The sequence below is a fragment of the Carassius gibelio genome, chromosome B15, assembly GCF_023724105.1.
Source record: "Carassius gibelio isolate Cgi1373 ecotype wild population from Czech Republic chromosome B15, carGib1.2-hapl.c, whole genome shotgun sequence".
Lineage (NCBI taxonomy): Eukaryota > Metazoa > Chordata > Actinopteri > Cypriniformes > Cyprinidae > Carassius > Carassius gibelio.
The window spans coordinates 15,171,851-15,184,649 of record NC_068410.1 but is presented as its reverse complement, the minus strand read 5'-3'; the positions used below and the strand labels follow the sequence as shown (position 1 = coordinate 15,184,649).

Below are 12,799 nucleotides of genomic sequence, written 5' to 3'. Positions count from 1 at the left end.
ATAGACTATGTATTTTGATTTATAGAAGAAAACAACTTCTTGAAGTTCTTGTAGAATTTTATATGCATTTAAGCGGTTTCCAAAATATGTACAGTACACAAGTTTGGGATCAGTATGATTTTATTATTTTTTATTTTAAATGCAATTTATTATGTCAAGCCATTATCATATCTTCAGTGTCATGTGATCTTTCAGAAATACTTTTAATATGCAATAAAAATTTCTTAATATTTTTTAAATGTTATGATATATAGGAAACTGTGATTAAAAAAAAATCGGGATTCTTTGATAAATGGAAACTTGAGAAGAACAGCATTTATAAATCTTTTGTAACTATATTAATATTTCTACTGTCACTTATGCTCAATATAAACATCTAGCTGAACAAAAGCTTTAATTTCTATTAAATCAAAATCTTACTGGCCCCAAACTTTTGAGTTTAGTAGATAGTTTTTAATCAGTTTACATACACTGCAATATTTCAGGCTTTTTATTTTAAGGAAGAACAAAGAGTATACAAGGTATTTAGGGAAGTCGTGGCCTAATGGTTAGAGAGTCGGACTCCCAATCGAAAGGTTGTGAGTTTGAGTCCCGGGCCTGCAGGAATTGTGGGTGGGGGGAGTGCATGTACAGTTCTCCACTTTTAATACCTCGACTTAGGTGCCCTTGAGCAAGGCATCAAACCCCCAACTGCTCCCTGGGCGCCGCAGCATAAATGGCTGCCCACTGCTCCGGGTGTATGTTCACAGTGTGTGTGTGTGTGTGTGTGTTCACTGCTCTGTGTGTGTGCACTTCGGATGAGTTAAATGCAGAGCACGAATTCTGAGTATGGGTCACCATACTTGGCTGAGTATGGGTCACTTCACTTCACTTCAAACCACACAGCATTCACTTTGTGAACAGCAAATACTTTATTGTCAGTGTTCAACACACCAGAATGTGATGCATATGCAGCATTTTTTTAACATATGTTTAACATGGATGGGACCAAAAACATGCTGCTCAGAACAGCTACAAAGCAAGCAGGTAAAACAAATACTCATGAGTTTTTAACTCCCAACTGGTCAAAAATTAATCTTTGAGAAACGTGAAAGAGAAAGCATACTTATGAAGGTGCTCCAAACAGTGAGAAGCTTTCTCAGAAGGATTTAATCAACTTCTTCAATTGTTGGTCCAGAGGATCCACCTCCACCAGGGGCACCTCCAGCTCCTGGGAAGCCCCCAGGCATTCCTTCTGGCATCCCACCAGTGCTCTGGTACAGCTTGGTGATGATAGGGTTGCACACCTTCTCTAGTTCCTTCTGCTGATGCTCAAACTCGTCCTTCTCAGCTGTCTGTAAAGAAATTATAAGAGGCAATGAGTACTATGGTTGAAAAAACATAACTGGTGTTATCTCGGACACAAACATTGAGAACCATACCTGGTTTTTGTCCAGCCAGCTTATGACTTCATTGCACTTGTCAAGGATCTTCTGCTTGTCCTCATCACTAATCTTGCTCTTGAGTTTCTCATCTTCAACTGTGGACTTCATGTTGAAGGCGTAGGACTCAAGGCCATTCTTAACAGCAACCTTTTCTCTTTGAACATCGTCCTCAGCCTTGTACTTCTCAGCTTCCTGGACCATGCGCTCAATGTCCTCCTTGCTTAGACGTCCTGGAAAAGTTGGGACCATTGATTAGGACTTCGGTTTCCAATAACCAAAGGCACTCAGGACATCAAGAGTTATGTTACCTTTATCATTGGTGATGGTGATCTTGTTCTCCTTGCCAGTGCTCTTGTCTACAGCAGAGACATTCATGATGCCATTGGCATCAATGTCAAAGGTTACTTCAATCTGGGGTACGCCACGCGGAGCAGGAGGGATGCCCGTCAGCTCGAACTTTCCCAGCAAGTTATTGTCCTTAGTCATTGCTCTTTCACCCTCATACACCTACAGTAGAGAAATGCATTACTTGTGAAACTTTGTCAGAAACCATGGACAAAAAAAAATAAAATAAAATAAAAAATCTCACCTGAATGAGGACACCAGGCTGGTTGTCGGAGTAAGTGGTAAAGGTCTGTGTTTGTTTGGTTGGGATGGTAGTGTTACGTTTGATCAGGATGGTCATAACGCCGCCAGCAGTCTCAATTCCCAAGGACAGAGGAGTAACGTCCAGGAGCAACAGGTCTTGGACATTCTCAGACTTGTCTCCAGACAAAATGGCTGCCTGGACAGCTATAAAAAGGAAATATGTCTCTAATAGGACATTTATGGAAGATTAGGCCATTCAAAACGATGTCCATTTTCATTACCTGCTCCATATGCGACAGCTTCATCTGGATTGATGCTCTTGTTCAGTTCTTTCCCATTGAAGAAGTCCTGGAGCAGCTTTTGGATCTTTGGGATACGGGTGGATCCTCCAACAAGGACAATTTCGTGAACCTGAGTCTTGTCAAGTTTAGCATCACGGAGGGATTTCTCGACCGGATCCAACGTGCCACGGAAGAGATCGGCATTGAGCTCTTCAAAACGAGCCCTGGTGATTGAAGTGTAGAAATCGATTCCCTCATAAAGAGAGTCGATTTCGATGCTGGCCTGAGTGCTGGAGGACAAAGTGCGTTTTGCCCGCTCGCATGCTGTGCGCAGCCGACGGACGGCCCTCTTGTTGTCGCTGATGTCCTTTTTGTACTTGCGCTTGAACTCTGAGATGAAATGGTTGACCATGCGATTGTCAAAGTCTTCCCCGCCAAGGTGAGTGTCTCCGGCTGTGGACTTGACCTCAAAGATGCCATCCTCAATTGTAAGAATGGACACATCAAAAGTGCCCCCACCAAGATCGAAGATCAAGACGTTTCTCTCCGAGCCAACCTGATTCCAGACAAAGTCATCAGTTATATTCAACAATCACTGCTTTAATACTTTTGTAATTAAAAGAAGCACACTTACTTTCTTGTCCAGACCATAGGCAATTGCAGCAGCAGTCGGCTCATTGATGATTCGTAGAACATTGAGACCTGAGATGGTCCCAGCATCCTTAGTGGCCTGGCGCTGAGAGTCATTGAAATAAGCAGGTACCGTAATAACAGCATTCGTGATGGTCTGTGAACACAGATTCATGAAGTGTAACAGCCGATTCTTTTTACTGAAGTCATCCTCTGAATCAGAAAGTACCATGTTTAAGATGTGTTATTCAAACAGGCCTCTTTCATGCTCTAATAAACTGCAGCGTGTCAGTGTTGACATGTTAGACATGTCAACAGCTTTACACCTACAGCAACAAGGGAGACGGTTTCTCAGAAGCATTATAGCAAATACAGGCACTGTTTTGACAGAAACCTACTTTTCCAAGGTAAGCCTCAGCAATTTCCTTCATCTTTATAAGCACCATGGATGAAATCTCCTCTGGGTAAAAGGTCTTGGTCTCTCCTTTGTATTCAACTTGAACTTTGGGGCGTGAGCTGTCATTTATAACAGTGAATGGCCAATGCTTCATGTCTGACTGCACAACAGATTCGTCAAACCGCCGTCCAATGAGCCTTTTTGCATCTACAGAAACAAATATGGCGACAAACTCTGAACGTGTTCAACAATACATAAGCTTATAAATATTCATGCAGATTCATACTATTTTGCTTAAATGAAGACTAAAAACATTTAGCTACATTTAGATGTCAGACCGTTAATGTACAATATGTATACTTTATTTTCATTTTCAGATTTGCCAAAGATTATACTTAATAACCGTGTTATTAAGTTATTTATGTGTTTAAATCTTAACTGAGTGAGTGTAATCTAAATGTAAAACCACAGGAAATTCTAAAGCACAATTAAATGTCCAGTAATGGTTGATAAAGATATATTTTTAAAAAATCTCAAAATTATATCAGGAATAAAGCTGCTTACCAAAGACTGTATTGGTGGGGTTCATTGCTACTTGATTTTTGGCAGCATCTCCAATCAGCCTCTCTGTGTCTGTGAATGCTACATAACTCGGCGTGGTCCTGTTACCCTGGTCATTGGCAATGATTTCAACTTTGCCATGCTGAAAGACCCCCACACAGGAGTAGGTGGTCCCCAGATCAATGCCAACTGCTGGTCCCTTTGACATGGTTTCTGCTGGCAGCAAACACACATGGCAGCGGTTAATATTCACGATGAAATACATTTTAAGCTTTCAACCTAAGCCTTCCAAATAAGGGATGTATGTTTGTTTGATATCCTACTCATAGCTCAATTCTTTGTTTCCCTATATGGCTGTTTACTCGGAAGCTTTACTGGCACACTAGACTTCAGATGATCCTGTGGCCTACATGGACCACAAAGCGGATCAGCTGTCACTGTGTTAAAATACGCTCCTTCAAATAGATATGAGGAAAAGCACTTGACAACAGCTTTATCATTCCTTCTGTTTAATTAGTGATTATGTGTTTATAAGTAAAAACCATGACAAAAAAAAGTCATCATTTACTCATGTCATCCCAAACCTATAAGACTTTCTTCTGTGGAAAATAAAGGTCTGAAAGAATGCCAGCTGAGTAAAATGACAAAATATTCATTCTGAGTGAACTATCCCTTTTAGATAAGTGACTGCCTCTGAGGGAAGGTTAAGGTTCAGTTTCCCGTCGTTTGCTCGTTAACTATTATACAACATTTGTGATTTCCGTAAGCATTCCTGAATTGGAAAAACTGGGAGTGTCTTATCCTGGAATCATCTGCAGCTAGAACATTCCATAGTCCCCAATCAAACCCGCGCACAACACTCGAATGGCATCCGTTATTAACGTTCTAGAACATTCCATATTATCGCTGGTTCAGAATGCAGATCGAATGCAGTGAAAATATTCATATAACATTTTACGTTAGCTAGCGCTAATATTTTTTTTTTACAGTTTTGTAATTTCTTCGTGTTGGAAGTGTTAGCGGAATGACAGCGTCTGTCATTTCCAAACATTCCGCCTATCATCACTTTATGATTTAATACAAAATGAAAGTCATAGCTTTGGGAAAACATGAGGATGAATTAATGATGTCGTTATTTTGACTGTTGTTGTTTAACTGTACCGTTATCTGCTAAACTATCAAGCCCGAAAAGCATCAAACTCAACGCATATTGGTACGTCTTAGTACTCTACTGTGCAATAGTTTGTTTATAATAAAAAAAAAAAAAAACATGAAACTCTTTAACTTTAAACGCAACATTCATCATAATGCTCACCAGAAACGCTGTGAGTCTGTCAATCACCTGTGGTGTCGCAGCTCGAGACGCGCGCCGTGTCTGCAGCAGAAGGCAGAGGAGTGCGCTGTTATGCGCTTAAAGTCTCTTCCTGAGAACAGTCCAGAACATGAGACGAGCGCAGCAGCAGCCAATCACGTCGCGCGGCCGCTGCAGCCTTCAGAGATGGAGAACGCCAGCAGAATTCCGCATATTACACAGCAGAATGTTCCTAAAACGGGGGAAATATCGATCCATAGAGTTCTAGAACATTGGCAGGTAATTTAGAGAACTTTTTGCACTAATAAGAAATCCAGTCAAATGGAGGGTCATGGCTGTGTCATCGAATATCGATTACAGTAAGCATACAATAAACATGACTGAAGTAGTTCCATAAAAATGGGAAAGGTGAAAAATATATGATTTAATAAAGAAGAAATTAACCTACTGAAACTAACGCAACTGACTGGACGATAAACCCGAGAAAAACCCGCACAGAACCACTAGTTCTTCATTTCGTATTTCTAAATAAGTTACCATACCTCTTTATAATAATAATATCCTTATAAAGTATTTGTTACATTTGAAGGAGCTTTATGGCGCTTTTGCTATGCGCTTTTTGTTTTTTTTCAGCTTTTGACAACTTTTTCTCAAACCCGTAATGGACGAAATGGGATTTTAAAATGATTTAACACATAAATTGTTATAAAAGGTGCCTACTGCTCATGTGCCCCTGATAACAATTTAATGATATCAAATGTATCATTTATTATACATATAATTTTTACAATTTTATAGGACTGAAGCTAAAAATATACAAATTTTGTCTACTGGCTCTTTATTTTTGTAAAAAAAAAAAAAATAATAATAATAATAATAATATATATATATATATATATATATATATATATATATATATATATATATATATATATATATATATATTACATTTAAAATTTCAACTAAAACCACATTTTTTGTTTGTTTTAGGCCTGAACATGTCAGATCACCAAGAAATACTTCCCTATACTGTCTTCCCTATATTTTTCCTAAAAATATTAATCTGACAAGGTGTGACGGGGTTGAAGACTGTAAGACATTTGAAGGGATAGGGATACATTGCCTTAAATTTACATTTTTGGTTTTGTTTCCCTCTCTCATATTGTCCCCTTGTTTATGGGCCAACACATCTGCATGGCCAACATTTTCAGAGCAGTTTCTGATGTATGATGTAAGCTTGACAGTGCCCTCCCTGACTATAACATGCCTCAAAAATATGAATAAAAAGTATGATATTACCAATGATTTTCTGTATTAAAGAGACCAGAATGATGTCATTTCTGGTAAATGATGTTATACTTGAGTGTAAATTATTATGGTCATAAGATGGTTAGTGCGACAGGGTTGAGTTCAAACTGAGGGACATAACTTTAAATTCTTTTTTTTTTTTATCAAATATTTTGCTTTTTTTTTTCACAGATATTTTTAACAAGAAAGGAACACAAGTAAATGCTTACATTGTTGCCCAAAATCACAGACACTATGCACATATTGTTAAAAATTCTCTAAGTACAAACTCAGGTTTCTTATTGACTCCACAATGACACTGCGGTGTAGCTGCACTGTAAATCTGCCACATCAACAGTGGCCACAGGGTGGCATAGTCATGAAAAACCCTGTCAGTCAGAGAGCTGTCACAGTTGTCAACAGTGTAGATGATATTAGTAAGACAGTCAGTTCACATACACACACTGAAAACAATCCGCTACAGTAAAAAACTAAATGTCCGATAAAGAGGGTGCAGGTATTGTCTATAGAGGGTGTGATGAGTTGATCCCTAAACAGAAAGCACAGCAGAAGCTGGGCACACCTTTGAGCTCCAGACAAAGCAAAGTGGTTGATCATTTCAAATCCTCTGGGATGTGATATTTTCAATAAAAAGAGAGTTCAATCAGAGGAAGTCATTGTATTGTTTTATTCACAATAGCTTTTTGTACCTGACCTGGATAAAGCTAAAGGGCAAGCGTGCAGTCATGACCTGGTCATAAAAATAAAGTTTGAAATTGAGTTTGAGTTCTCACAGGTTAACCAAACCTATGAAGAAAAAAAAAAACATACTGGGAATGAATTATTAGTTAATTTTCCAACATGACTGAAATACTCATTATGTATATTTATTAAGAAACATTAATTAAGAAATGTTATACAAATTGTTGAATACTGAAAGCGGCGTACTGATCATTTTGAAGAAACTCTTTGAGAATCATTGTTATGGCTCTGTCCTGCAAGAGGAATTCCCTTTTTTGTATGTATTGAAAAGGTGCTTGGTTTCATCAAGGGAATTTTCTGAATGTGCTTGCTGTCCTAAGAAAAGAACAGGGGGTACCTTTTTGTTGAAATAAGTGTTTAACTATGATGTAAGTACTAGAGTTAGTGCCAATATTCATAAAAAGAAATTCTAGCTCTCCTTGTTAAGTGAAAAACACCTTTCTTTAACACCCTACCTTTGCGACAAAGTGACTGCACCCTTTTGTTACTTGCTACTACTACTTTTGTTAAATTTATCTTATACCCTTTGTTCAAGGAATAGTTTTAGTATTTATTTATTTATTTATTTTTGTCATTATTTACTCTTCCTGTTGTTCCAAACCTGTATGATTTTTTTTTCCTGTGGGAACACAAAATAAGATATAACTTGTTGCTAATAAATCAACTAATTTGTTTTACCTTGTTGCTAATAAATCAGTTCCATTGCACAGGGAAAAAATTATATATATATATATATATATATATATATATATATATATATATATATATATATATATATATATATATATATATCACGCATTTCTCTAAGTAAAGTTCCACAGAAAAAAGAAAGTCACAAAGCTTTGGATGATGTCATAAAGGTTTGGGTGAATAAATAATAACAGAAAATTAATTTTTGGGTGAAATATTCCACAAATAATTATATAAATAAATTAATATATATATTTTTTTATTATGAATAAGAATTGTACTTCGTCAAACATTAAACCTGTAATAAACAATTGTACATTCCATTATTGTCCAATTACATGACCCTACAGTGGTATTATATTTGTATTATTAACCGTTGAATGATGCTTGACCCTACTGAATAGGATGAATTGAAATCTCAAGACCTTAATGAAGAAAGAGGCCTGAGATCCTTTTATTTCCATGCGTCAGTTCCAGGTGTGGTTCTAGCAACTATCTGTTCAATCAACAATATTGATGACAAACTTAGTTACCAGATCTGAATAGATAACAGTCTGGAGATCGCTGGAGACTCTCGTGTTGCTGTCTTTTGTCAAGTATTCTCTCCCACCCTTCTCATCTGTATAAATACCAAATCTGGAAGAATCTGCAAGAAAGGAAGGAGAAGTTACACATCAGGAGCTGACAGATCCAAAAGGTAACGTTTATTTTACTCTCTAAAATGATCTGATTAAAAACAGACTAGTTATTGTCTTAAAGTATATTCATATTAGATGAAAAATGTCCGAAATAAGTGTTAGCGTCATTGGTTTGTATTTTCTAATGGTTTGTCTTTTTTAGTTTGCCTCAGGATGATCAGAATAGTCCAGCTGTTGTGTTTTTCTGGCCTTCTTTTACTGTGTGACGGTCAGGGTCTCACAACATGCCTCACTCAGCCCACGTACAGACTGGCAGGTTAGTGCTTAAACTATTTTCTTAATCAGATTAGTCTCATTTTTATCTAAACATTATGAAAAAATAATACATTTACTCGAGAAACAAAACTGCAGAAGATATAACGATGTATTACACTCTTAAAAATAAGAGTACTTAAAAGGTTCTTCACAACGAAGCCATAGAAGAACTATTTATGGTTCCACAAAACATTCAGTCAAAGGTTCTTTAAAGAACCATCTCTTTCTTACCTTTTTATAAAAAACTGAAGAACCTTCTCTCGCCACAGAGAACCTTTAGTGAAAAGCTTTTTGTGGAACCATTTAGACAAAAAGGTTCTTCTATGGCATCCTGAAGCACCCTTATTTTTAAGAGTGTGGACAACAGTTGGTTATTTGTAACTTTATGAGTATGTTCTTACAACACGGGCAAAAAAAAATAAGAAGAAATTCTTAAAAAGTCAGCCAGTGAATTAAGAAAAATAAAGGGAAAATAAAGGGATCAATTCTCATTTGAGAAAAATTAACAGTCTTAAACTTTTTAAACAGAATTAAAATGATCTTAGTTTGGGTTCTCAAATACATGCATCTTGTTTAAAGGAAAAAAATAACTGATTAAAATGATGCATTCATATGATTCGTATGAATGCAGGAGCACCTTGAGTAACAGAACATTCTTATATCTTTCAGAAAACGCTGACATGACAGTGGTGTGTGGAACCAGTCAAATGTTTTTAAAAGTTCTCATTTGTCCAATGTATTTTGCGGGATACAACGAATCCCTAATGGCGCTCAATGCTAAGTTTAGCACCCCAGCCTGCCGTGGAGTAGCGGACTGGACTGTCAATCCTCCCGTCCTGCTGTTCAACTTCTCAATCTCTCAGGAGGCGCTCATCCTTTGTGGCATCAATATGAACGTAAGAGCTTTTCACTTTAAAGCAATCAGCTTGGAACTTTTAATCCTACAGATTTCCATAATGTGTGTGACGTGTTTGTTGGTTAGATTTTCAGTCAAGTGGGATCAGGGATATTCTCCGACTTCTCCCAAATCCAGTCCGTTAATATCTCTGGATTAATCAATTCCTGGGATCCCAGCACCAGCACTATCTCTTACAGGCAACAACTGATGTACCAGTTCTCATGTCTGTATCCACTGCAGTATTTAGTCAACAACACTGAGCTCGGCGTGTGAGTATAAATGCCAAGAATCTGTTTTTCGGTGGAGGTTTCTGCACTCTAACTTGTGTGACAAAGTGTCTTTTTGTGCCAACAGGTCAGGAGTGAGTCTAGCAGTAAAGGACAACAATGGCACCTTCGTCAGTACTCTAAGCATGGCTCTTTTCAGTGTAAGGTTCTTTTCAAGAAATAACACTTAATTAATCAGTGAATACAAGTTTCTTGACATCCTCTCTTTTTTTACAGACTCCCGACTACACAACCAGACTCCAGATCCCGGGATCTGGGCTGCAGTTGAAAACTCGCATATATGTGCAGATCAAGGCAACAAATCTCACAAACAAGTAAGAATTCAACTCTCCTGGGTTATAGTACTGTATATACTATTTTACACCCAATTTATTTTCAGCTTTCAGTTTAATTTTAGTTTAAGTATGTGCTTTTTATAATTTTTCTATTAAGCTCCATTTATTTTTATTTCAGTTTTTGTCATTTTAATACATCGACTCAAATGTATTTATTTCAGTTAGTTTCAACATTCCTAATATTTACATTTGATTTGATTTCAACCATTATTTCAACAGTCTTGGTTTTAGTTAACAGTAACAACACTGGAGCTCTTGAACGTACTGTATCAACATTGAATTGAATAATGCTAATTATACATTAACAGATCAGTCAAACCTAATATTATTGTCTATATTATTGTGTATTTTAAGGTTCAATGTGTTGCTGGACCGTTGCTATGCCACAACAAGCCCTTATCCAGCCCTCAGCACCTCTTACGATCTTTTTATCGGGTGAGTCATTCATAAAAAGCAGACTGAAAGAGAGGAGTTGAGAAGACACTTTAACTCTCTTGTGAGAATCACATCTCTTGGTGTTTTAGGTGTAATCGTGATGCCCAGACAAAGATCGATCGGAATGGGATATCCCAGGAAGCTCTCTTCTCCTTTGAGGCCTTCCGCTTTGTGGAACACAAAAACCTGTCCGTCTCCACTTTCTACCTGCATTGTGCTACCCGACTCTGTGAGAACTCCACTTGCGCCTCCTTGCTTCCGGTAACTAATCGTGCTTATCTGATGACAGAATTGAATTTGTTTACTTTATTTTTTCTGGATTTCATCAGACCTTTTTTTTTTTTTTTTTTTGTAGAAATGCGTTAGGAAAAGAGAAGTACAGTCTCCAGTGTACAACTCTTCTGATGTTGCCATTGTCTCCTCAGGACCAGTCAGAACTAAAGTTGACAGCGGTACAAAGAATCATATAATAGTTCTATCAAAATAACTAGTTACTGATTTGTACTGATTTCAAATTCTCTTCCACTTCTTCCTCAGGTGTCCCTGTGCCTGCTAGATGTAAGAGTTCACTCATTAAGAACCTTATCTAAATAGTTCTATTATTGTTTTGTAATTTGTATTTGTGATTTAATATTGATTGATCTTCCTATGTGTATCTAGTAACCTCATCAGCATCCATCCCTCAGCTGACGTATGTTGGTGTAGCCACTGGCTTGCTGAGCTTCTTTCTGTTTGACTGGTTGTCTACATCAGGACTTGCACAGTGATCGGCATCAGGATTCGGGAATTCCTTATCACTTGACTGAAAACAATGTTTCTTAGAAGATATCTCACTTGTTACATAAATGTGAGAATATATATGTGTCAGTTATTAGCACCTTCATTTTTTACATTTTTTAATGTTTCTGTGAGAACAAGAAAAAAGAAACATGTTCAGTATGTAGTTTACATATTGTGTTCTTTTTAAAAGTTTTTAATGCATAACAGTGCTTTGGGGGGAAATGTATGCACTATGAATGTAACCATTTCTATTCAGTTTAAACTTGAATAAAAATATTAGAACCTGCCGTTGTCCCCAGGGATTTTCACTCATCTGGATTATCAGTTATCAGTTAGGATTTCATTCATTAGCAGCTTAATGTTCAGTTACATAATTGTTCACATAACATCAAACACAGGTGCACAGAAGTCTTCACAAAAGTGAGGAGTATATTACCATTTAAGACTATCACAGCATAAACATGAGTACTACATCTCTTTCCCTTCCACACTTGTTCTGTATTTCACTTCAGAAACCATTTTTAATAGTTCAAAGTTGATGGTTTGTTATGGCATGGAGACCATTATCATTTCTGTTTTGTTTCAGCATTTTTTTGTTAAATTGTAGAATTCCAAAATTTAAAGCAAAAACAGAATTCTGACTTCAGCTTTGTGAAACTATACTACATAAAACATATAACTACACTACATAAAGCAAAACAAGTGCAGTTACTGTAAAGCTATAACTATTATGTCCAATAACAGTGAAGTTATTGAATATTTTTCATAATAACAAAATCATAAAAAATGTAAATAAAGGGGTAAAAAGGAATCCTAAAAAAGGAAATACAATCTAAAATCATAAAAAAATGTGTAAAAGCAATTATTTTCAAAATACATGCTGTAGTATAACCAACAGGAGAGCAGTGATGTGTGAACTGAATTTGGGGAAAGTACAGTGTGTTACTGTGAAGTTGAATATTTTATTAGTAAAATGTTTCGCGTTTTGCACTTTGCAGACGGTCCCTTCGGACTTGTCTCTTAGACGCCAGCCCATTGAGATCAGCGTATTTTGTACAGAGTGGAGGAAAGCTTGTTTTAAAGGAAACTCGCTTGTAGCTAATTTTCTAAATCACTACGAATGAAAATAGGCTTCATTTCTGTAGTAAAAATGATTTGCTCGAGAGTTATTGAATATCT

General features: G+C 36.9%; 1 protein-coding gene and 1 pseudogene across 1 annotated transcript; one reads left to right on the top strand and one right to left on the bottom strand.

The window, feature by feature from the left end:
* Window positions 1–887: 887 nt before the first annotated feature.
* On the bottom strand, window positions 888–5,318 carry LOC127972668 (heat shock cognate 71 kDa protein-like; annotated as a pseudogene).
* Window positions 5,319–8,776: 3,458 nt separating this feature from the next.
* LOC127973136 (zona pellucida-like domain-containing protein 1) lies at window positions 8,777–11,894 on the top strand. The gene is made up of 10 exons (XM_052577218.1): window positions 8,777–8,886; window positions 9,555–9,781; window positions 9,868–10,052; window positions 10,138–10,210; window positions 10,287–10,384; window positions 10,760–10,840; window positions 10,930–11,101; window positions 11,196–11,292; window positions 11,378–11,398; window positions 11,501–11,894. The coding sequence occupies exons 1-10, from the start codon at window positions 8,784–8,786 to the stop codon at window positions 11,605–11,607; spliced, it is 1,164 nt and encodes a 387-aa protein (XP_052433178.1). The 5' UTR covers window positions 8,777–8,783; the 3' UTR covers window positions 11,608–11,894.
* The last annotated feature ends 905 nt before the right edge of the window (window positions 11,895–12,799 follow it).